This window comes from Esox lucius, chromosome 8 (genome assembly GCF_011004845.1).
Source record: "Esox lucius isolate fEsoLuc1 chromosome 8, fEsoLuc1.pri, whole genome shotgun sequence".
NCBI lineage: Eukaryota > Metazoa > Chordata > Actinopteri > Esociformes > Esocidae > Esox > Esox lucius.
This window is the reverse complement of record NC_047576.1, coordinates 5,590,146-5,615,828: the sequence shown is the minus strand read 5'-3', so window position 1 is coordinate 5,615,828 and position 25,683 is coordinate 5,590,146. Positions and strand designations below refer to the sequence as shown.

General features: G+C 44.7%; 2 protein-coding genes across 26 annotated transcripts in view; both read left to right on the top strand.

The window, feature by feature from the left end:
- kif1aa (kinesin family member 1Aa) overlaps positions 1 to 15,066 on the top strand; it is a 64,927-nt gene extending 49,861 nt beyond the window's left edge. For 9 of the 24 annotated variants that reach the window (XM_029121575.2, XM_029121576.2, XM_029121574.2 and 6 more), the window contains 13 exons: positions 847 to 873; positions 4,469 to 4,492; positions 5,361 to 5,475; positions 5,923 to 6,056; positions 6,270 to 6,331; positions 6,495 to 6,640; positions 7,101 to 7,292; positions 7,603 to 7,674; positions 7,817 to 7,941; positions 8,500 to 8,658; positions 9,175 to 9,367; positions 10,022 to 10,140; positions 10,521 to 15,066. In XM_029121575.2, the coding sequence (XP_028977408.2) occupies positions 847 to 873; positions 4,469 to 4,492; positions 5,361 to 5,475; positions 5,923 to 6,056; positions 6,270 to 6,331; positions 6,495 to 6,640; positions 7,101 to 7,292; positions 7,603 to 7,674; positions 7,817 to 7,941; positions 8,500 to 8,658; positions 9,175 to 9,367; positions 10,022 to 10,140; positions 10,521 to 10,563 (1,411 nt within the window). In that variant the 3' untranslated portion in view covers positions 10,564 to 15,066. The remainder of the gene's footprint in view (positions 1 to 846; positions 874 to 4,468; positions 4,493 to 5,360; positions 5,476 to 5,922; positions 6,057 to 6,269; positions 6,332 to 6,494; positions 6,641 to 7,100; positions 7,293 to 7,602; positions 7,675 to 7,816; positions 7,942 to 8,499; positions 8,659 to 9,174; positions 9,368 to 10,021; positions 10,141 to 10,520) is intronic. The other 15 variants (XM_029121582.2, XM_029121583.2, XM_034293768.1 and 12 more) reach the window with 3 other exon arrangements.
- Positions 15,067 to 15,138: 72 nt separating this feature from the next.
- scly (selenocysteine lyase) lies at positions 15,139 to 25,636 on the top strand. 2 transcript variants are annotated; one of them, XM_010896425.5, is made up of 13 exons: positions 15,139 to 15,312; positions 16,080 to 16,303; positions 16,790 to 16,899; positions 17,063 to 17,163; positions 17,331 to 17,532; positions 17,938 to 18,065; positions 18,451 to 18,591; positions 18,761 to 18,867; positions 19,065 to 19,101; positions 19,544 to 19,627; positions 20,499 to 20,601; positions 22,295 to 22,370; positions 23,664 to 25,636. In XM_010896425.5, the coding sequence occupies exons 2-13, from the start codon at positions 16,083 to 16,085 to the stop codon at positions 23,815 to 23,817; spliced, it is 1,464 nt and encodes a 487-aa protein (XP_010894727.2). In that variant the 5' UTR covers positions 15,139 to 15,312; positions 16,080 to 16,082; the 3' UTR covers positions 23,818 to 25,636. The 2 variants fall into 2 exon arrangements, with proteins under 2 accessions (XP_010894727.2, XP_010894726.2); XM_010896424.5 differs by having other exon boundaries at positions 18,451 to 18,603.
- Positions 25,637 to 25,683: the final 47 nt, after the last annotated feature.

Sequence of the window (25,683 nt, the reverse complement as noted above, 5' to 3'; positions counted from 1 at the left end):
CCAGTCTAGGCAACACAACTAACTCACCAAAACACACTGACGTAACATGAAGCAACTTATCCCAACTCATTAAGAATTATAACTATGTCAACCGTTTTAAGCAACACAACTAACTCATCCATATTTAATAAGCATTACAACTAACTCACCCAAAATAACAAATAATCAAAACTATCTCACCCAAACTACTAAGTAGCACAACTAATTCCCACAAACTAATTTAACATTGCAACTGAATCATTCAATCTAACTAAGCATGACTACTAACCTAATCACCCATAATAACTAAGCATCTCAAATAACTCATTCACTCTAACCAATACAACTAACTCACCAAAACTCATTGTATTACAACTAACTCATCTAATCCAAGCAGCACTACTAACTCCCCTAAACTCACTAAGCATCATAACTATCTCACTCAGTCACCAAGCATCACAAAGCATCACAACTAACTCACCCAAACTCATTAAGCATCCCAACCAACTCTCTGAAGCATTGCATCATGCTGGAAGAGCTCACCATGTTAATTTATAAACCAATACTTCTGGTTCGAATATGTATTGTAAAATAAATGTTGTTTTCTAGTGATAACACTCTCAATTTTGTATTAATATATTTCGCTCTTGACCTCCGCTCTTGGTTTAACCACACTGCTTTTGCTGATAACCTTTTCCCACTAAGTGTAAAAAATCCTTCTTCAGACATGGGTTTGCTTGTCATCACAAAGGACCAACACCAGAGCCTGTGAGGTCATCACTAAGGGACAACATGCTGATACTGCTGCTGACATTCTTCTCCCTAAAGTCGCCTCCGCTAACAGAATGTTGTTTTGTGTTTTTGCAGACAGTTTCTTGATTCGGACATGCCTAGGTATATGATTTATATCACATCCCACTCTGCTTCTGTTCAGATATATAACCTATCTCCCGGTCCTTTACCTGTAGGATCTATATTTCTCTGTCCACTTATTCCATTTTAAAACACACTATTCATCCATCCATCACTCAGTTCCCATCGTTTTCCACTGTGGTTCATGGTTCTCTTGGTCCTCCTTTGCTTCATTTTCTTTGGTTTCCTTCTATACCTCATGAGGAAATGTGAGGGAATGTAAGGTATCTTTGTGCTCCTCTCTCTCTCTCGCTCCCTATCGCTCCTCTGTATGTGTGTTCGTCGCTGAGCTGTTGTGGGTCGGAGGCTGACGTTGGGGCTTGGGTTGCGGCTGAACGTTGATGGTTAACAGGGACTGCATGCATGGCTTGCTTTGCTTCCTACAGTATGTGCTTAACTCGCCCGGCTGCGTCTGTCGGAGGTGTTGTGAGACCAGAATTTCAGCTTCTGTCTTCCGCTTTTGGACAGGACTTCTGTCAGGGACGTTTACGGAGTGAACCTACATAGCAGATTGTAGAGATTTCAGGGGTCATTTACAAGTCAACTATGGTTTAACATACATTCGGTTCGTTGATATTCGGGTATTTTGGACGTCAATGGGCCTACTGTCAAATTACACACAGATGATACATTGTTACAGCCCAGCTGAGTTGCTGTTGGCCATTTTACCCATTTACTGTTTCCACCTCTGTTGAGCTTCTAAATATCACTAACCTCTGCAGTGCCACCAGGGGGCGGTAGTGATACAGCATATATTTACTTTGCATCCTGCTGAAAAAGCTGAAGCATTGATAAAATTGTTAGACATCTTTACAGAAAGCCACTTGAAAACAGTACTGTCAAATAACAAAACAAATGTATTTGGTGTAAAGTTATGGAATACATTTTCAAAGCATTGTTGGGTTTCGAAAGATGCAGGAAGCTGATAGCATGTCTTGAGTTTTTGTAGATTTTTTCAAATGCTTGTGGGGTCGTGTGTGGACCATGATCAGAGAAAGCCATTTTAAAAATCTGTTAGTCTCCATGGTATAAGCCCAGAGAGTGGCCCCCTTTCTAAAGCAGCGAATAATGACTTTCTCCGAATCCCAAACCTGGCTCTCAGCCCTATACACCTGATTCATTTGTCGCAGGTTGCTGAATAAACTCGGAGGACGACATCCGGAGATTGGCAAGGGGTTCTTTAAACCCATCCACATATTTTACATGAATCAAGTCTAGGGGGCTCACTAATAAATGCATGTGTCACGCCCATCCAATCCTATTCTTTCCTTTGTGTGAAACGGCCTTTAAAATAATGTGTTGCTTGCTCGCTTCGGTAGCACATACACTTAAATAATGTGTTGCACACTCTCTGGAAGGGCCCCTGGGAAGGGGGGGGGTGGGGTCTAATTTGCCCCTACATCCTTGTTCATTGTCAGTCGGCTTACAGAGCTTAGGGCAAAGGGTTAATTAAGAAAAAAGCACAAGGAGTGCTATGTGGACAGTGTACCCCAGCTAGAAACTGCTCCTGGGCACCACGGACTCTAGTGTAAACACTGTCAGGGTGTTTGCTTAGCAACTACCACTTAGTCTCAATTTGGCTCCCAGGGACCCATGAAACCAGGACCCGTACCTCACAGAAACCCCCTCGCGATAAGTCACGCCATGAAGTGGGGACAGTCGAGGTCGCAGGAGGAGGTTTCACGGTCCCCCGCATGCTACCGTCCGGCAGCGTAATGTAACGCTGCGCTGCTCCCAACACACCCCCCCCCGGCGGCGGGAGACAGTCTCACCAGGGAGCGGGAGAGTGTTGCGCCCGTGTCGCTCAAGACTCGCCGTCTGTAACGTGCACCTCGCTTAACGCGGTATTCCGTGCTGGCAACCGGCGTCAGGGTGTTTGGGACCCCGATGTTAGACCGCAACCCCCGGGAACCGTTACCTCAGCGGTAGCTCCTCCCCCTATCGTGGTCTCACAGGACAGGGTGTGTGTCCCGAATGGAGGCCTTATTCACTGCGTGGTGAACTAGGGGTGCCTCTGACGAGAATGGTGCACCGCGCGCGAGGGGGGGGGGGGGGGGGCACTGTTTGGGATGTCGCCCGGTGGCGCGCTCGCCGCTGTGTTCCGAAGTTGTTCAAATCCCCCCCTTCGCCTCGGTGAAAACGAGCCAAACAGCAGAAACAAATGTTTCTTCTCATGTGGTGCCAGGAGCCTGACTGCGGACCTGGCACGCGGGGGAAGCGGGAGATGGATATGAGGGGAAAAAAGAGAGGTTGTGAATGTAACGCTGGAAAAGAAAATCCCTCTGTTTAGCACGAGGGCCTCATCACTCCAGCGTCGGGGCGGCTGGGCTTGTATGTGTGAAGCAGCAAGGTCAGTCGTTAGAAGTTGACTGGCTGAGAGGCTGAACTTCTCATCCTCTCCGCTCCTCCCCTCTCATCTTCTCCTCTCTCGTCTCACTAAATGATGTTCTCCTTTTTACGGAGTGTGTGTCCAGCACAACTCCGTCCATTCTCCTGACGGACATGCCACTAGCTTTCCCTCCATGTCAGTTCTGTCCAAACAACAATCCTGACCTTTGACCTATGAACCCAGATCGAGGCTGTTCCATCAGAAACATTAGTTTCCTCTTACATTTCTCCAATGGGTTGAAAGTTTTCAGATTTGAGGCCATGCCGGGCGCTGGGCCAGAAACGTGCAATTATTTGCTCAGCAGAAGACCTCATATATCGATGTACGCTGTAAATCATGTAGGATGAGGAGGGAGGTGAATTGTCCTGTTTGATCTGAAGCCACATGAAGTTAATTGACATTCTCACAGGAGGATGAGAATAGTAGATGGTTTTCATCACCCATAGAGTCGGGTTGGATGACAGTTGGCAGCAGGTAGTCTGGCACATAGTGTAAGATCTGTATCTTAGAGGTTACATCCGTTCTTCTGCCCTGGAGCAAGGCATTTAACTATCATTACTCTGGTGACGCTCAATGTAGCAGCCTGACACATCTCCAAATGAAAAGGTTTGGGTTAAAAGCGGAAGTGTCACGTTTTAGGTGGACCCAGTTAGACTGCTGCTATGTACATTCCCCATCTCACAGATGGATGATAACTGGAAGCAATTACAACTAAAGGTATGGATTGCTTCATTCAATATAGAAAGTGTAATTCTCAAGCGTCTCTCTAGGCTTGAGATGAGTTGGATGAGAAGTCAGCTGGGCCTGAGTAGGATGAGGTGGTGTAAGGGATTCTATCCTCACGACGAAACAGAACTGGACCTTTTCAACTGCTCAGATACAATATAGTGTATTGTTAACAATCTGATGTTAAAATCTATCTTATGATCTGGTATTAGCAGTGGACGGGAAATGTCTTGTGGTCACATTTTGCAATAAAGCACAAAAATGCTGGGAAACCAGGCTATACTGGGAAACCAGATCATGGACCAGGCTATCCTGGAAAACCAGATCAGGTACCAGGCTATCCTGGAAAACCAGATCTGTTCTGTCGCTCTTAATCACAACAAAGCTCACATCCAAAACAGACTCTCTTCTTGACTCACCTTTTATTGTTGTCCTGGTTCTCTCCTTCCTCTTTTCTCAAAGCATTTCCCTGGGAATAGACCATAGGTATTTCTACTCACCCCTGTCCTGTCCTATCCTGTCCTTAGGGTTGCAAAATTCTTCTAATTCAATTTACCATAATCTCAGTTTTCCCGAAATCCTGTTATGAGGATTCACAATTATTTTCCTGGTTCTGGAAGTCCACCGACATGGATTTCTTGGAAACCTGTGGATTTTGAGAAAATTACCAGACTTTTACAACCTTACCTGTTCTCCTCTCGTCTGTCATCTTTCATCACTCTTTTGTTCTGTGAATATTTAGCCATTGTTCCTCATGGTAATGTAAGACAACCAACTGGGATTCTGTTGCATGACATTTCCTGTCCTTATCCCCAGACTATGTGACTCCTCTATTTAATGTGTGTCTTAGAAAATCTATGTGTTTCTTTTTTTGTGTTAATGATCTAACATCACTGTCCCTAGATACAGATGCAGTTAACACAGGAAGTTGTCTAGACAATGTAGAATAGAATAGGACCTTCCAATAATCTTGGTGTACACTCTCCATCTCACACACACACACACACACACACACACGTACTATGAGGCCAGTTTGTGTACACAATACCATATACTGAACAAGACATACCATCTTGAAAACCACAAGTTCCTCTAAACACTTCCATTAACACAGTAACAGTAAACCCATGTCACATTCTGTATATTTGTAACACACCGCCAGGGCTATTGACAAATCCACCCATCTTGAATCCCACTCATCGTACGCCCAACGGACAGAGTAGCTTTCATAGGCCGGTCGTGTTCATTAGTCAGACGGGCGGACCAGAGGAGTTCAGACAGAGGTCGAGGAGCTCTCTGTTCTCTCCGCACCATTAACTCCTCTCCTCCTCCATCCCTCTGCACTCTTCCTCAGGACATTCTATCGCTTCGAGGCAGCCTGGGACAGTGCCATGCACAATTCCCTGCTGTTGAACCGTGTCACTCCCTATGGAGAGAAGATCTACATGACCCTGTCAGCCTACCTAGAGGTACAGTAGTGCGCATTGCTGTATGGTTCCCTGTGTTTCTATGGAAGTGGACACGACATGTCTTTCTAGCTGGAGCCACGCAGACCGTGTGAGAAAAAACACTCAACACTTGAGTTAGATTTAGTCAGCTGTGGTCGGATTTCAGAACGGCGTCCCCCCCCCCCACCACCCCACCCCCCACCCGGCCTAAATGTCTGATTGGTCAAACTACATGTCCCTGTAAATGCATCAGTGGGGGTCAGGGCTCTCAGGTCTTGACTGTCCGCCTCCCAAGAAGCTCTTAACGTGATCCTTGCTCTTCATTTGTCGTACGTGCCGCGCCCCAAAAGATCAGTGTCTGAAATGCCCAGCGATCATAACTGACTGCATCCAGACTCAAGCTAATGTGGCTGATGGTAGGATTTTAGAGGCAGGGAGATGAGCTTTTGAACCCTTTTCTTTTCCTAGATGGAGAACTGCACTCAGCCCACCGTCATAACCAAAGATTTCTGCATGGTGTTCTACTCCCGAGACGCCAAACTGCCTGCCTCTCGTTCTATCCGAAACCTGTTTGGCACAGGAAGCCTGAGGGCAGTGGAGGGGTGAGTCTGGCGTCTCTCGTTATTATGAACGGAAACATTGGCTGTTGCCGTCGTTGTTCCTGGAAGATGGCCAGAGGTCAGTTGCCATGACACAAACTGGTCGTCACCACGGTGACGCCTTTATTCCTGTTGTTACCCCCGGGGAGATGAAGTCAGTGGAAACACTAAGCGTGACATTAACCCCAGAGTTGTGTTTTCCTACCGTCTCCGCAGTAACCGGGTGACTGGTGTGTACGAGGTCAGCCTTTGTCACCTGGCGGATCACGGGAGCCCAGGTGAGGACCTTCTCCCCCTACTGCTTTGGGGACTTGGTGTCCATTCTTCTTTCCTTGATTGTTTGCCTGACTCCTTTAGCTGAAGGTCTGATGGGTGAGGAGAGTGTCTTCCCTTCAGCTGGGATGACCTCTAACCTCGTCCCTCTGACCCCCCCTTCCCCAGGCATGCAGAGGCGACGTCGACGGGTGCTGGACACCTCAGTGGCATATGTGCGCGGCGAGGAGAACCTGGCTGGGTGGAGGCCTCGCAGTGACAGCCTTATCCTGGACCACCAGTGGGAGCTGGAGAAACTCAGTCTCCTAGAGGAGGTATGCGGTGCTGAACCATACGCCCTGTAACTGCACCCTAAACCATACACCCATGCACTACATCTACACCCTAAACCATACACCCACACCCTATCTCTACATCCTACAACTACACCCTAGACCTCCACAACTGCACCTGACACCCCTACAACTACACCCTAGACCCCACAACTACACCTTACACCCCTACAACAGCACCCTAAACAATACACCCACGCACTACATCTAAACCCACACCTTACACCCTACCTCTGCACCCTACAATTACGCCTTACACTCTACAACTGCACCCTACAACTGCACCCTGAATCCTACATCTGCACCCTACAACTTCACCTTAAATGTACACCTTACATCTGCACTAGATAAAAATCTGTCTAACTCATCTCGAAGCACCAGTTGGAGCTCGTTGATATCAGGGTTAGATAGTTCCTGATGATGTTCATTTGTGATGTTGTAGGTGGAGAAGACGCGACACTACCTGCTCCTCAGGGAGAAGCTGGAGTCCACCCTGCTGCTGGCTCAGGAGGGGCTGCCGTCCTGTGTGTCGGAGGAGCGGAGCGACTCTCCCCAGGGGCCCGATGGCCAGGCTCAGGCCCTAAGCCCCGTCGGCGAGGCTCCCAGTGAGAGGCAGAGGGAACTAGCTACTAAGGTCAGTGCCAGTCATGTTCAAAACTAGATTAAATCAGAGACAGTACTAAGAGACAGCCACGCCCCCGGTGGTCGTGTCATCCAGTCAGCGCTCGCTCTGTCAGATCTACAAGTGAAGGGGGCGTGTCTGTGACTCGGATGTCTCCGTTCTGTACTGTCTTCATTTCTGAAGGTAATGCTGCTCGGGTGTTCCTTTAGTGATCCGTCGGCTCAGTTAAGCCTAATGTTTAGAAAGCCACGACGGTAAACAATGTGTGGCAAAGCGTGGTCCTGACGCTTAAAGCCCTGCCTGTTTCCTCCCCCCCCACCAGTGTCTGCGGCTCCTCACCCACTCCTTCAACAGGGAGTACAGCCATGTGTGTGTCAGTGCCAGTGAAAGCAAGGTGGGCCCCTGCACCGTATATCTATACATCTATATATCTATGCATCTATATATCTATACTCTGTACACAATGTTAAGTCCTGTCATTTGAGGAAGCAGTTTTCCAGACAGTATTTCGACCCACTGTGTGTGTGTGTTTTCAGCTGTCCGAGATGTCAGTGACTCTGCTGAGGGAGTCGCCCTCTGCTGTGGCCTTCAACACCCTCACCCCGTCTTCGACGTGTCCCTCACTGGTGGAGGGCTGCTACCCCAAGGCCGAAGGCCTCCGGTCAGTCGCCATTAACTCAGAGCCAATACATGTGCATGAGATCCCATCAGCACCATGCATGTGCATGAGACTCCTTCAGCACCATGCATGTGCATGAGACTCCTTCAGCACCATGCATGTGCATGAGACTCCTTCAGCACCATGCATGTGCATGAGACTCCTTCAGCACCATGCATGTGCATGAGATCCCTTCAGCACCATGCATGTGCATGAGATCCCTTCAGCACCATGCATGTGCATGAGATCCCTTCAGCACCATGCATGTGCATGAGATCCCTTCAGCACCATGCATGTGCATGAGATCCCTTCAGCACCATGCATGTGCATGAGATTCCTTCAGCACCATGCATTTGCATGAGATTCCTTCAGCACCATGCATGTGCATGGCACTCCAGCATTCTATGGCACCAACGTTAGCTTACCATTGAGCCATTGCACAGGGGTATATTTAAACAATGCTATGTACTGCAACTGAATGTCTACGATTAGAGCAAGAGAAAACGTTCAAAATGTTATCAAAATGTAGCTTATCAAAATGTACCCTCCATCTGTACCCAGAACCCCCACACCCCGATCCCGCTGCGCCAGCCCCAGCCCTGACTGCTCACAACGGGACGGAGAGGTCAAAAAGTCCCCCGGCCCCAGTGGTGTCACTGCCCCTGAGGTCAAGCCCAGGGCCCGCCGCTTCGTACCCGATATCCAGGAGATCCGGGTCAGGTAAATGTCTCCAGACGTTGGTTGGTTGACTGATTTATGGTCATAGAGATTGGTTGGTTGGTAGGTTGGTTGAGTTGTGGTCACAGTGATTGGTAGGTAGGCGGGTTGAGTTGTGTTCACAGTGGTTGGTTGGTTGATTGATTGAGTGTTTGATTTATGGCTCCAGAACAGGAATCTCAAACCAGCAAACTGCCACTGGCCCTAGATCTATATTGCTGCTGATTTCAAGGCAAAGGAAGAGGAAAATAAATGTTACCTATTCCAAGGATAGCTGGTGTTTAATTTTCATGTCCAGAAAATGTTGCACCCCAGCTCTAGGTGTATCGTGGGTTTAGACAAGGTAGTCTAATTGACATCATCAAAGTGTGGACTGGTCGACAGAGCGTGTAGCTTGCCCGCAGTTGTAGGCTTGACTGCCCGAAAGGGGCCAGTAGAAAAGGACGCAGTTAACCTGGCTGGTTAGGAGTGTCTGTCATTTGACTGAAACGGGCAATGCGTAAACGTTCTCCCTGTCAGTCCCATCGTGTCGAAGAAGGGCTGCCTACACTTCCTGGAGCCTCACACCAACGGCTGGGTGAAGCGCTACGTGGTGGTGCGCCGGCCTTACGTCTACATCTACAACACAGAGCGGGACAGTGTGGAGCGGGCCATCCTCAACCTCGCCTCCGCCCATGTGGAGTACAGCGAGGACCAGCAGGCCATGCTTAAGGTTGGAAGCACTCCTCACCCCGACCTGAAATCAATAGCCATATTCAAGGGCACAATATTGATTTAGCCTAGCACTGAATTATAGCGTGATACATGTTGAGCAAACAAATAGGTATTAGCTGCATCTCCACATATTTGCCCAGTCAGAGATCAATAGCCAAATATAGGATAAATATTTTGTTAAATGACATTACATTATAATGATTATCCTGAAATATCTGAAGATCAAAACAATCCACTGACTGTAGCTTCTTTGCCTACTTACAGTGTTCGAATTAGGGGGAAGTGTGGGGGTGTTTGACCCCCATAATTAAGACTTGTACCCACCCCTAAAGTGGTAAAAACAACAGGTCCGGGGAGTGGAAACATGCCTGGTGGAATAGTTGATCCCCCCGATTGTCATTGTAAAATTTGCACACTGCATACATAATTGGTTTTCGATTTGATGACACTGAGAGACCGTGAACCCCTGTGCTAAAAGCAATAAGCTCACGATTCATCACAACATTGCAGAGTCTGAAACGACCTCCGGAGCGTATCATGTTCTCCCACCAAAGATCTAAACCTCCCTCTCACTCGTATGCGGGCTTGCCCCCCCCCCCCCCCCCGTCAGACGGTCGTAACGATACTGAGAACCTCTCTGTCTCCCCGACAGACCCCCAACACGTTCGCAGTGTGCACAGAGCACCGTGGCATCCTGCTGCAGGCCAGCAACGACAAGGAGATGCACGACTGGCTGTATGCCTTCAACCCTCTCCTAGCTGGATCCATCAGGTAACGTGGAGCGCTCTCACAGCCACACAGGAAACCCGGGGTTATGAGCTTCCTTTCCGCTAATTGCTATTTGGGTGCCTGGGTTGCTCAGAGCGTGTAGCGGCGCACTCGCATCGGAAGGGCTGTGGGTTTAATGCCCATAGGGGACCAGTACAACAAACTTAAAGTATAAAGCAGTGTGAACTTTGGTTTAATGCACTGTTTGTGTCTGCTAAATGTAAACATAAAATATAAAATAAGCGTGAACATTGCGCCGCTGGATGATTCATTACTCACAAGTATACCATATGCTATCCTGGTGTAGCTGGTGTAACAAATGAAGACATATTTTAATTGTTGTTTTAAATCGACTGGTATTTTCTCCCCTTGGTCCCTCTCAGATCAAAACTCTCCAGAAGAAGAGCCGGACAGATGAGGATGTGAAACGCTCGAACGACAACAACACATCTCACGGAGAAGAGTGAAAACAACAACAACACGTCTTACGTAAAAGAGCGCGAAAACCGTCGAGAGACACCCAGAGACTAACGTGTACATAGTTCCTCCACACCTGATGACTCCCGTGCTGACCCCTGACCTCCCCCAACCCCCCCCACCCCGCCCGCTGCACCAATAACCAACCTGCTCCAATCTCCTTCTGCACACGCTCAGTTCACTACGAGCTGACGTATGCCTCCACCGCTGTCTGTCCGTCTGTCAGCCCTGTGCCACTGTCTGTATGTGAGGGCCTTATCTTCTGTTTGACGCCTCCCAAAGACCCCTCCCAAAGACCCCTCCCAATTTCTCCCTCTTCATTCTGCCAGCTCAGATGTGTCGGTGAGGTAAGGACGTTTGGGGTTAGACCGAAGTGGGACCATGTTACTTTCACAGGTTCCTGTTCAAGAGTGGTGCACTATAAAGGATATAGGCTGCCATTTAGGACTACACCCAAGCTGCGTTGCCTTAGTGGTATGCTTTGTGCTTGGAGAATGAAGGACGAGAATTGGAGGGGTAGTTTCCTGGTCCCTCAATTTTATAAACCTGCATTATGATGTACTGTATTGTAGTCGTCAGCAACACTTTGGGCTTTATGAAATAACACATTTATTACTGTAAGAAACAAAACAAAAAAAGAACAAGTAAATCAGGAGCGTTGAAAGAAATATCGCTCCTTCTAAAGCTGCCCTCTAACAATGGGCTTCTCTTCACCTAGCTACATTATTGCATCTCAGCTTACCCTACAGACAAAAACTGTGCTGGATGTTCCACTGACTCTAGATATGTTTTACTGCTGCCCTTCTATTGTTACTCTACACAATGTTTAAACAAGCTAGTATTCAAAGTAAACAACAGTTTTCAGCAAACTAGGATGTACTCAAAAAAAGAAAAAAGAAAAAAAAAAGAAAACAAGGCTGAAGAACTGCAGTTGACAGTTGTTGCTCGTCTCGTGCCTCTTTTGTCCCGTTTCTCTTTCCATACCAGCCCCGCTCAGTTTGGACAGGACAGAGCAGCTAACGACAAATACCTGACATAGTGTAATTTTCCTGTCAACAAACACCAGTGTCCCAAATATCACACTAGTACTAAATATGTAGCACATTACTTTTGACCAGGGACAATGGGGTGTTTGGTCAAGAGCAGTGCACAGTGTGGGGAATAGAGTGTTGTTTGGAACGTACCCAGAGCATGGCGAAAAGATAGAACGATTTGGCATTGATCAAACGCTTGCAGTGCCCACGCTGGTGTTCGGACACAGCCAGATGACAGTGTGGCTAATTCATATGGCCATAAGACATCTTACCGTCGGCATAAAATAACATTATTATGAAAACCCTTCCAAATTTAACCATGACTTGATTCTAACTGATTCTGTTTTTTCTTGGTATTAAGATGTGATATATTTAGATATTTAACAACATTATTATTTATTTCCGCATGTATTTATTTACAAAGACATTTATATTTCTAAAGTAGTACAGTGCAATTTCTGCACACGGCACTTTTTTTTATTATGAGTTCCTCTAACCTTTTGATAACATGACCTATGACCTACCCGCATCTTACTGTGGTTAGTAGTGAATAGTGCTATCCCCATAGAAACAACTTTACAAAAGCAGCTTCTATATGTTGGGGTGTAGTTGCTATACATTACTTGAATCATACCATCGCATAGATGGGTTTTAAAGTGTTTTGCCTGGCCCACAATTCCACTTTACTAAATACAATATTAGGTCCTCTACAGAGATTGTGCGTATGATGGACATGAGTAACAACTTGAAGCCAAGACTGGATGATCCATCGAACAATCCACGGTCCTTTACATTGTGAACAGAGTTATGAAATGATTGGGCTTCCTGTCCGTGGCGACGATGGAGATGACGACACAGATTCTTTCCCGAAAGAACGATTTGTAAATTAAATACGACGGTAGTGCCTCTCCTCAATCAAACCATTATATCTGAAGCCGCCAGTTGCTTCTGGATCTTTTCATCTCTGCTGCTGGTTTTACGTTCTCCATCCCTCCTTCCTTTGCTCCACAGTCACGTTCGTTGTGTCAAAAATGGCATCCGTTTATGTGTTGGGATGTAGGCTGCCATTTTCGATGTGGCTATTATCATGTGACTTTCTGTCCAGGCTAATCTTCATCTCGTTATGTGCACAGCAGGCTAGTAGACATTGTATATGTTTGGTGATTGATATACTGTGGGTGTATGCACTTGAAATGTATAACGCACTTATAGACTGACTATGAATTGTCATATAATGTACGGCATTTTCTAGACATTATCGACTAATGTATAGGATGAACAATTTCTACCAAAATGTACCCGATAGTTCGTTAGAGACATATCGCCAACCATTCCAGCAAATGACGTATGGAGCTTGGGCTGGTCTTTGTCAATGACTTGTTTCAACGTTAAATATGTCGTCACTTGTGAAACTCATGCTTGTAGTTTTTGTTCGTTGATGTAATTTCTTTCTGGTCCATTTGTTTTCCATTCAGCTGCACTAGTTGTATTCTTGCGGATGTACGCATCACAGCTGAATGTGATAAGTATGTATACAGACTGTGGTTTTGCGTTGACCATACATAGCTCAGATCAATTATAAGTCAATCGTGGTATAGGAAAGCAAAATAATGACAAGTTGGTGATCAGATGTAGCATATGATGCCATTAACAAGGTTTTGGGTTCATTGAGATTAACATGCTATTACATATTATGTCTTGCACTTACAGTTGAAAGAGGACGTGGTTGTTTTCAATACACCTAGCACACCTTAGCGGCAAACAGCCTTCTTCTTTCACATTTTTGTCAGTCCCAGGGAGCCTGTGTTTCAATGGGCTCTTCCACCATCAATGGCCAACCAGCCATTGGTGTTAGCAAAGGTTTGATTGATGCAGGTTTATCAGTTTTCTTCACAGAGCTGATTGAAGGAATAAGTCGTGTTTAGGAACACGACTTGTGTTTAGGAACATGCCTTAGGCCAACCAACCTACAGAGCATGCTCAATAAGAGAAGGAAGTGATATAGCACTTATACTATTTGCGGAAAGAAGAACTATACTGCCTGTGTAAAGTGGAAGTAAAAAATAACCTATTAGGACGATATGGTTTTGAGCTGAGTCTGACAGAATATTATTGAAAGGCTGTTAGTCAAGACGAAGGAAGTCAAAGTGAGTTTAGGGAGAACTTCAATAATCACGTGTTGATGGAGATGTGTGGATTACAGCATCATACCACCGGCAACATACCCATATCTCTTCTGTTGCCACCTAGAACGTTCTCTGGGTTGTAAATGACATTTGACTGAACTGTAAGGTTTAAACGTAATCAGAGTTGTAATTTTACCCATATCGGTGTATGGCCCACTGCTCAACGACACACATTATGCTACGTGTGTATTCTGAAACCATTATCCTCCCGTATAGCATCAGTGGAAAACTGTCAATGTAATACAACTATGACCATTGATCAAACACATCTGGCTGAGGTGACTACTCATGGTCTTTCATGTGTCCTGTACTCCAGGTATTATCCCGCGCCCAGACGATTGGATGGTTACTGGCACGTTCATGTTGAGGAACGGGATTCTGGCTTTGTTGTGTCGTTAAGAGGCTATATAATTCTCTGTGTTAATGTGTCCTACACTAACTGTGTCTGTTTGAGTTCCTTAACATTTGTCTAGATCGACTAAATCGTAGAAACCAAATAGACTTGGATGACGACGGTGCATCAAATCGTACACAGGCCTTCAGAATGTACATTGTGATTATTATTAATATATCAGACTTTAAATACATTTGATTGCAGTGTGTGATGGCCGTATTTTGCGCTGGTCTAAGTTGCATCTCTCAGTTAACAATATTGGGACACTGAAGTTACACAGGATAGTACATAATAAATAGACTCTTAATAGCGATTCCAGAAGAAATTAATATATTTGGCTTAACAAAATAATCCTGTTCTCGAGGGGTGGGCCCTATCTACCATAGTGCACTACTTTCCACAACAGCTCTTGATCAAAACTAGTGCACTACAGGGAAAAGGGTCCATTTGTGACATACCCTACAAACCTTTTTGCTGTCTGGACACGATCATCAACATCCACCTAATTATCAATTTCACCTTCACAAAGCAGCTTTTTTTCTGTTTACCTATTATCTTCATCGTAATTATTTTTGATTTTGTTTGCTTCCATATTTAATCAGAACTGATGGATGTTTTAGCTCTGACAAACTGCACCCATACATTTTTATTTTTAATTTTTTTTCTTTCATGTTATTTTGCATTGTAAATAAATAAACATGATTGCTGTGAACAGTGTATCATAAAAAGTAGTTAAAATCAATGTCTCTATTTGAGTGTTGGAGTAAGCATCAAAAGTGTGTGTACACGGAACACATTGTCTGATATTAAATAAACGTGGAACTTATGCAACACTAAATACTGAGTGTCGATTTTTTTTTTTTTACTAGGATTGTGTTGATTATGTGCAATTTAGTAAATATCCGGCTTTATTTTGGGTACTCAGACACTGCGTGAATACACCACACCGCCGGTTACAGGAAGGAAAGAGTTAACAAAAATCGTCGTCCCTGCATTTCCCGGTTGGGAGCATCTGAACGAGTCTTGGGGAATCATTGACAAAGATATAACCTTCAGTCTCAGCCTCCGTAGCTATCTAGCCAAGGTACTTCGAAGAAGCAATAAATACACGTACTTACAGTGATGTCCAGAATAGATGTGTACTGTCTGTTGTTTACTACCGGTAACAGAAGCTATCTAACGTAAACTAGCTTAGCAAGTGTATACGGTAGGAGCCTATGACTAATGTAGCTGGTTCAGGCAGTACTGTTGCCACGTGTAGCACTGACGATTAATTAAATTTCACATAACATCTTCTATTTAGTTATCAATACAGATTATGTGCTGAATTTACTTAAAGTGTATAAGGCATTGCAAGTGTCTAATATTTCTAACGTGCCTCAAATGTTAATGCTTCGCAAAACACCAACAGGCTTACACTGTTAGCTGTGTCTGGGTAACATTATAAGCTACATTATACAGTACCGTCCAGATCCATATATTTAGAAATGTTAGACTTTTGGAGTATGTTCACGAACTCTTTCCCTTACTCACCGCTATCCGTAACCCGGCTATTTGACAGGGCAACGCTCATGGCAACGCTAGCCTCACCGAGAACCGTGTAATCTCGTTCCCAGCCTTGGGAATTATTCTTACGCGAGACTAGGCAACGTGGACCCTGAACTGGGGCATGTGTTTATTAGGGTCTCCCTGGCCTAACGGAGGGGGTCAATTGTTTCTATCCTAGCTCATAGAATACGTGTATAACGCCTTAATTACACGCACCAGGTATCTTTTGGCCACTTAGTAAATTCAGCTAATGTTGAGGGCATGTGCCTTGCTGTAAACCTAGGCTCTTGCTTGCCACTTTAGGTGATGAGTCAACCAACTAAGGGAAGTTCCTTCACAAGAGACGGTGATTCGAGGGACCAGAGTCACCGGACATCTGACCACCGTGCACGACATACAGAGTCGTTTGGTCACCACCATGCACACACACATCCTTCTGGAGCATTTGATGACCACGGACATGCAAATCTGGGTCGTCCATTCGATGGCCTTGTACACACGTATATTCCAGACATGGATGAAGACAAGTGAGTGCAAGTGTGTGTGTGTGTGTGTGTGTGTGCATGCTTGCATGTTGTCACTGTGTTTCAGATCAGGTGCCTGCAGTACATGGGGCTACTCAGAAACCCAGAAAACCCTTCTAAGTGGCTTTTCAAGTCGTGCTTCACTCTAGTCCATTATATCTTGTTTTATTGTATTTATCTTCAAGTCAATCTTTGCATTAGATTTGTCAATCCCATGCTATTCCATTTAGCTTTAACTTAGACCATTTAATAGGTCAACCCTATTCTATTTACAGTAGATTTAACTTAGCCCATTTGATTGGACAACCCTATTCTATTTAGCTTTAACTTAAACCATTTGATTGGTCAACCCTATTCTATTTATAGTAGCTTTAACTTAAACCATTTGATTGGTCAAACCTATTCTATTTAGCTTTAACTTGGCCCATTTGATTGGTCAACCCTATTCTATTTAGCTTTAACTTAGACCATTTTATATTTGTATCACAGGATCTACATGGACTACAATGCCACCACCCCACTAGAGCCAGAGGTGATCCAGGCCATCACGAAAGCCCTGCATGAGGCCTGGGGAAACCCCAGCAGCAGTTACACAGCAGGTCCGGGATCAGCACTGTCGACGTAAACGCCTGAGTATTCACTGGTTGACTCCAAGCGTAGACGTGTTGCAGAGGAGAGAAAGTCAGAGAGGAAACCGGTCGCAGTCAGAATTTCAGACAGTTTTTTTTAAGCTGTCGTCCGTGTTGTTTTTCCTCTTCGCAGGTGTGAAAGCGAAGGCCGCCATCGCCCAGGCCAGAGAGAATGTGGCAAGGCTGGTTGGCGGGAAACCAGAGGACATCATATTTACCTCTGGGGGTACTGAGGTAAGGGCGGACAAAATGAATCTTTAACTGGATGTTACTTAGTTCTGGAACACAGACTTGAAGTCACGCCAGAGTAGGAAGATTGCCGGTGCGTTTCAGCCTGTGAAATGTAAAGCCCCGTGTTTTATTGTCAGTGGCAACCCTTTTCCCTCGCTCTTTCCCTTCAGGCCAACAACCTGGTGTTCCACAGCGCCCTGGAGGCCTACAGAGAGAGCTGCAGGACGGCAGAGCAGGGAGGCGACAGCCATCATCACCGTGACAACAGCCGTACATCCTCAGCCTGGCCTCGTCCACACCTCATCATCTCCAACGTGGAGCACGACTCTGTGCGCCTGACCGCGGAACACCTGCTGAAGGATGCCCAAGCAGGTCGGACCGAACACCCTGTCTGTTTCTGGTTTCAAACAGGACTCAGTGTAATTGCGGATGATCACGAAGGAAGGTGTTTCGTTCGGTCGTGATGACGATTACAGTGACAAGTAAGAGGATGAGGATGTGTTAATGGGGATTTTGACGAGAAAGTGGAGCTTGGTGATATGATGCTGTTGATGGAGAAAATCTTGGTGTGATGTTTGTAATGATACAGATGATGAGGAAGAATTTAAATATGAACTAAATGCAATTTGAGTGTGTGGTGACGGAAGCCCTTCTCATCAGCTGTAACTGTCACGGCGTAGCTTCGCATCCAAAAGTCTCCGTTCTGTTTTGCTGCCTCAGTCTGCTTGTTACAAGCCTAGTGGTCGTCGTCACCTGACTGCCGTGTTCTGGTCCCAGATGTGACGTTGGTGGCGGTTTCCAAGGTGACGGGGAGGGTCGAGGTGGAAGATGTGTTGACGGCTGTGCGACCCAACACCTGTCTAATCTCTATCATGATGGCTAACAATGAGACCGGTGTTATGATGGTGAGGGAGACACACACGTGGATTCGGTTGGAGTTTCGGCAGTTTATCCGACCTTGTTTGCCAGTTATGTTGAAAATCTCCTTTTGAACCACTTCCTACAACTCTGCACATTTTACCCTGACTTTTGCCTGTTCAATATGATAACAAGGATCCCCTGCAGGCCAAAGCAGCTCTGTCTGCCTGCCTGGTCAGTACTCTGCCATGGTTACGACCAGAAGTGTAGACAGACACCCAGACCAATAAAGCCTCTTAGATGGCCACTAAAAACTATTCAGCCTGGAACTGTCTCTATACACTGTGCTCATGTGTTATAAAACATGGGATCTGAAAGGGTTCTATAAGGGTCTCTTTTTTAATGGTTTTATTTTATATTTTCACCTCACAGCCAATCAGAGAGCTTTGTCAGAGGATAAGATCCGTGAGCGGACAGCGTCATCATAGAATCCTCCTGCACACTGATGCAGCCCAGGCCATAGGAAAGGTCGGGGTCGACGCACGTGACCTGGGAGTGGATTACCTCACCATCGTAGGTCACAAGGTCAGGGGGCCCTCTTAGTGGTTGTTGTCCTCATTTCTGTAAAGTGCAGTTTGTGTTGCATCCTGCGAACTGGACGTCTTGCGTTGCATTATGTGATGTTGAAATGTGACTTCTGAGACAATGACAGCCTTTGCGTTCTGTCACTGTGCTTGGCCAGTTCTATGCACCGCGGATCGGAGCGCTGTATGTGAACGGCCCTGGGTCCACCACACCGCTCCACCCCATGATGTTTGGAGGGGGACAGGAGAGGAACTTCAGACCGGGGTATGGTTGGAGACCCATCCCTAATGGCTCCCTATTCCCCACGTAGAGCACTACTTTTGGTCAGGGCCTGCCGGGCTTTGGGAAACAGTAGTGGATGGGGACTGTGGTGTCATTTGAGACGTTAAAACGCTGCTGTTCATGTATGAGACCCGTCATGGTTAAAGAAGTGAAATGTTTTGTGCTTTGGATTGTTTCAGCACGGAGAACACGCCAATGATTGCTGGCCTCGGAAAGGTAACGTAGACGGTTAATACTGCAGTGTTTTTTGGTCCATTTCAGAAGCCACAAAATGTGATGTGTGGTTTAACCCTCCTTCATATTCCTATTATTGGACTTGAACAGTTGGCCATAGACTGGTGTAGTCAGTCATGAAAGTAGTGAAACGTTTGAGCATGGACATCTTCACCTGAACGTTGACCTCAAAGTCCATCCTCCTTGCCGGGCTTGAAGGCAATAACATTGGCATTTAATCAATAACCACGTTCTTCATTGCATTAGATCAACATGTGTAGATTAATCAGGGATTTTGTGAATTCACTTTTTTTTTGCCAAACGGACCACAATTACCGGAGAATCTTTCCTTGGTAAAAGGCAGCGCTGAGTTGAAATTTCAATGCGAACCACGTTCATGGTGCCTATATGCTGGTGACCTCTAACCCCTCTCTGTGTCTCCTAGGCAGCAGAGCTGGTGATCTCTAACCTGCCTGAGTATGAGAGTCACATGTTGGATACGAGGAAATACCTGGAAGAGAGACTGCAGGTACCAGAGTCGGGGTCAACCGGTGTCTTGTACACATATTGGAGATATTTCTCTTTTTGCCAACTGAGATTTGCCTTCTGTGATTGACGTTTCCCCAACCGCCCCATATTGGAGAAGTGCAGGGAGGAGTTAAGGTTAACTGGCTTTCTCACTTATTGTAAGAGCAGAGGTTTTAGCCCTGGTGGCCTGGCTATACAGTATATTCAATCATGCCCTCCTACCTATAGAAATAGCAGTGATTAGAATGTCACATTAAAGGGATAGTTTGTCTAAAACTCAAATTTATCCCAATATTCACTTACCAAAAGTTAGTCCGGAATGGACATAATGTTTTTTTTTCCAAGAAACAGTTATTCAGCTCTGTCCCCGGCTGTAATAATCGAATGGAAACTGTTGGTCCCACTACAGCAAAGCTGCATTGCAAGCGTGAAACTACTCCAAAAAACTCCCAATTCCATCAAACCGCGTGTTCTTTCAGGAAGAGGAGGTGTATATGTCACAGTAAACAAAAGGCAGTATTCGCTAGCTAGGAAGCAAGTTACCTATTTTGTCGTTGATATTCACCAATGGACAGTCAAAGTTTACTTGCTTGAGAGACAAAGGAAAATACATACTTTTTCTGGGGGATAGAACCTTGTTCGAACCAAAGTATACAGAGGATAAATTGACCGAATATGCAGTGATTTGATACACTGCCGATTTTGCAGGTTCTCCCACTTACAAAGCATGTATAAGTCTGTCATTTTTATCATAGGTACTCTTCAACTGCTGATTCTGGAAGTAGTGTGGAGATTGGTCGATTAGGCTTAATCTTGATCTTGGGGGGGTTCAACTGTTGCTTGAAATGAAATCTTCTGTTTTGTGTTGACAGGCTGTTTTTGGGAAGGAGAGGATCCATTTCAACAGCCACTTCCCTGATTCAGAATCTCTACCAAACACCTGCAATGTCTCCATCCTGGGTCCTAGACTACAGGGTGAGTTCAAATGAATGTTTAGTTTGGTGGCAATATTTTAAATTATCTTGTGTTTTCTTATTCAGTTACCATGTGTTTTCAGTTCCTTTAATTAGTAGAAATGTTAATGAATGTAGAAGTGGAAGGTCTATTATTTAAATTATTGTTACTTACAGTTAACACATTTTGTTTTTTACACATTCGAGATGTCCTCTAGGGATTTATCTTCCTGTTGAAAACAGAAATAACATAAATAAGTTTGTAAATACAATTATATACACACAATAATGGGTAAAGCATATGTTTTGAGCAAAATTTAGTTTTTCATTAAACAAGAACAAGATGAAGGAAAATGTCATGAATTCTGTCCAAAAACAGAAGTTAGCGTGTTTTGGCACCCCAAAATGGGCGGACTATGAAGAAAATAAGTAATTTTGAGTGCCCTTAGCTGGCATTCTGCACTTCAAACCCATAGTCATTTTTTAATTTCAAATCAAAGTGCTGGAAAACAAAGGCAAAAAACTGTTTAGAAAGCAAGGAGGCCAAATACGAGGCCCACGATGCTAACATGTCAAGGAGGAGAGTTGATGGGTGGGGAGGCAGGGAATGAGGGTGAGGTGATTGGATGTAGATGGGATGTGGGGCAAGGGGACACCATGACTGGATCTTTGTTTACAGTGAATACATTGCATTTGCTCATGAATAAGTAAACTCTTTATGTTTTGGCTACCATTGCCTTGAATCATTAACACTTGCGTGAAGTTCATAGGAGCTTGTCAAATGTGATGTCAAACAAAAGGTAAGTGCTATATTTGAGAAATGAAAGCTTTCCTTTTTATTACCATTTTGATTTCCAAAAGTTACAAATATGCAAACTTTGGTTTCTGTTAAAACAGATGGAAAATGTTCCTTAGAAAACAGGAAACAGTGTCTCTGCTACATTTACTGCTTCAACTCTGTGACTTAAGCGTCATGGTGTCTCGCTCTTCCCCCCTCCTTCCTGGGTGATGTATCTGTCATCAGCCTGCCACCCCAGTACAGTATTTCTAATGCCACTGTGTGTGTCCGCTGGAGGTCGTGCCCTGCGTGGCTGTGGCTATTTATAAACTACTGTGTCATTTATAAACAATTTAAACACTAAAGTGGTTGTTAATGATTCATGTCTCCTCTGTGATGTTCTGTAGCCTGGTAAACCCCCCTGATATCTACTGTAGCCTGATAAACCACCCTGATAACTACTGTAGCCTGGTAAACCACCCTGATATCTACTGTTGCCTAATAAGCCACCCTGATATCTACGGAACAGTAGCCTGGTAAACCACCCTGCTATCTTCTGTAGCCTGATAAACCACCCTGATATCTACTGTAGCCTGGTAAACCACCCTGATATCTACTGTAGCCTAATAAACCACCCTGATATCTACTGTGCTGTTGCCTGCTAAACCTCCCTGATATCTACCGAACAGAATCCTGGTAAACCACCCTGATATCTACTGTACAGTAGCCTGGTAAACCACCCTGATATCTATGGAACAGTAGCCTGGTAAACCACCCTGATATCTACTGTACTGTAGCCTGTTAAACCAACCTAATATCTACAGTACAGTAGCCTGGTGAACCACCTTGATATCTACGGTACAGTAGCCTGGTAAACCACCCTGATATCTACGGAACAGTAGCCTGGTAAACCACCCTGATATCTACTGTGTTGTAGGGAGGAAGGTGTTGTCCAGCTGTAGACGGCTACTGGCCAGTGTGGGAGCGGCATGCCACACACACAGAGGAGACAGGTGAAGGTCACACACACACAGAGGAGACTGGTGAAGGTCACACACACACAGAGGAGACTGCTGAAAGTCACACACACACAGAGGAGACTGCTGAAAGTCACACACACACAGAGGAGACTGCTGAAAGTCACACACACACAGAGGAGACTGCTGAAAGTCACACAAACACAGAGGTGACTGCTGAAAGTCACACACACACAGAGGAGACAGGTGAAAGTCACACACACAATGTCCTAGGCTAGTTCATAACACACATAACATGTGTAGCTCTGGACTAGTCAACTCTGGTCCCAGAGAGCCAAAACACCTGGTGTCCCTGGTCTTAATCAGTCTCTTATTAGAATTAGACGATGGAAAAACTGATGTTTTTCTCTCCTTCCAGGACAGTGTTGCTTTAGCTCATAATAACATTAATGCATATTTCAGTTTTGTATTTTTCTTACAAATATTTCCCGACATAACACCATTGTCACCTTACAATCATGTATTTTGAGTTTCACTGTAATAAAATAAGATACCAAACAGAGCTAAATGACAGTGGGACATTTGTAATTCAGTAATATAAGAGAATTGGTCAGGGGGTCAGAATACTTTTGCAAGGCACCTAAATGTACAGCTGAGGGTAAAGGTGATGGACTGGCCAAGCATGTCTCCAGACCTAAACCCTATTGAGCATCTGTGGGGCATCCTCAAACGGAAGGTGGAGGAGCACAAGGTCTCTAACATCCACCAGCTCCGTCTTCATGGAGGAGTGGAAAATGACTCCAGTGGCAACCTGTGAAGCTCTGGTGGCCCAAGAGGGTCAAGGCAGTGCTGTAAAATAATGGTGGTCACACAGAATATTGTCACTTGGGGCCCAATTTGGACATTTTCACTTAGGGGTGTACTCACTTTTGTTGCCAGCGGTTTAGACATTGATGGCTGTGTGTTGAGTTATTTTGAGGGGACAGCAAATTTACACTGTTATGCAAGCTGTACACTCACTACTTTACATTGTAGCAAAGTGTCATTCACTTTTGTACTCACTTTTGTGAAATACTGTATATTTAGGTGCCTTGAAAAAGTGTTCTAACCCCTGACCATTTCTCTCATTTTACTGAATTACAAATGTCCAACTGTCATTTAGCTATGTGAGGGGTGTACTCACATTTGTGAGATACTGTATATACCTACAGCCATTATTGAAAGTAACTGTGCACATTCACAGTCAAAGAAATCATAGGCATGTTATTATTACTCAAGCACCATGTAATGGACAGCACTAGTTTTCAATGTGCTCTGTTTGTCCCTCAGGCCCTCCCATATCCTGCTGAGCTGTGGCATTCCGGAGGAGGTGGCGGCCAATGCCCTGAGGCTGAGTGTGGGGAGGGGCACCAGCAGGGCTGATGTAGATGTAGTGGTGGAGGACCTGAGGAATGCTGTGGAGACGCTCGAGAGCCTGAATTGATCACAACGATCGGTTTGGTTTGATTGGTCGGTTTTATCGACTGACTCTGGGATTGTTTGACTGACTCTGGGTTAATCTATTAATTTGTCAGTCACATTTGCTGATTGACTCATTCATTGGTTGATTGATTAATTGGTTGATTAGTTGGTTGTTTGGTTGATTGATTGATCTGTTGATTTACGGTATGTCCAGCCGATAGTAATGTTGTCTACTGTGCTCTATTGCATGTAGTAAGTATTTTAAAGCCATCTTAATCAGTAGAATTTATTAGTAAGTTTAAAGTGATTTATCCTCCTCTGTGGAAGGTTATCATATTTGTACATAGCATATTCTCTGTAGAGCTAATTTGTGAATTACTGCTGTATTTAATTAACTCAGGAGAAAATGTTACAGCTTTGAAGAGTAAGAGAAGGAATTCAAACTGATTTGAATGATGATGATGGATGAAGGGATAGATGGGTAGAGAGATATATGAAGGGATTGATGGGTAAAGAGATATATGGATGAGGGGATAGATGAGTAGAGTGATGTATGGATCAAGGGATGGATGGGTAAAGAGATATATCAAGGGATAGATGGGTAGAGTGATGTATGGATGAGGGGATAGATGGTTGAATGATGTATGGATGAAGGGATAGATGGTAGAGTGATGTATGGTTGAGGGGATAGATGGTAGAGTGATGTATGGTTGAGGGGATAGATGGTAGAGTGATGTATGGATGAGGGGATAGATGGTAGAGTGATGTATGGATGAGGGGATAGATGGTAGAGTGATGTATGGATGAGGGGATAGATGGTAGAGTGATGTATGGATGAGGGGATAGATGGTAGAGTGATGTATGGATGAGGGGATAGATGGGTAGAGTGATGAAGGGATAGATGGTAGAGTGATGTATGGATGAGGGGATAGATGGGTAGAGTGATGTATGGATGAGGGGATAAATGGGTAGAGTGATGTATGGATGAGGGGATAGATGGTAGAGTGATGTATGGATGAAGGCGGGAACTTATTTATGAATAGAGGGATCGTTGGATTGATGATGGGTTAGTTTGATGGGTGGATTATAGATTAGATGGAGGCACAACTGGATAAAGGGATAGATTGGTGGACAGAGGAATAGGTGAATAAAGGGATGAAGGGATATAAAGTGTGGTTGGATGATAGAGGAATAGATGGATGAGTAGAGTTATATATAAAGGGATAGATGGATAGACAGATGGATATATGAAGGGATAGATGGATGGGTAGAGTTATATATAAAGGGATAGATGGATAAACAGATGGATATATGAAGGGATAGATGGATGGGTAGAGTTATATATAAAGGGATAGATGGATAAACAGATGGATATATGAAGGGATAGATGGATGGGTAGACTTATATATAAAGGGATAGATGGATAGACAGATGGATATATGAAGGGATAGATGGATGGGTAGAGTTATATATAAAGGGATAGATGACATGTAATTCAGACTACTGCTACATACTTACACATACTGTAAATGGCATGTTATTCATACTACTGCTACATACTTACACATTCTGTAAATGGCATGTTATTCATACTACTGCTACACACTTACACATACTGTAAATGGCATGTTATTCATACTACTGCTACATACTTACACATACTGTATATGGCATGTTATTCATACTACTGCTACATAGGTTTACATACTTTAAAATACTCTGGTACACAAGTATTGGAAAACAAGTATTTGCTGTAAATGATAAATATGTTTTTGAACCCAGGTCTGGAACAGTACATAAAATCAGCTACCTTCTTACTCAAATAAAGCATTGGAAATCAACCCCAGCTTCTCTCGACTTTTTCATATTCGAATGACCTCGCATGACT

What these genes read in the sequence shown, in the direction of transcription:
- scly (XM_010896424.5), top strand. Translation starts at nt 16,083, where the DNA reads ATGAGTCAACCAACTAAGGGAAGTTCCTTCACAAGAGACGGTGATTCG. An exon ending in CCAGACATGGATGAAGACAA is followed by an intron (nt 16,304 to 16,789) that starts GTGAGTGCAAGT and finishes TTTGTATCACAG; the next exon opens with GATCTACATGGACTACAATG. An exon ending in TTACCTCTGGGGGTACTGAG is followed by an intron (nt 17,164 to 17,330) that starts GTAAGGGCGGAC and finishes CTTTCCCTTCAG; the next exon opens with GCCAACAACCTGGTGTTCCA.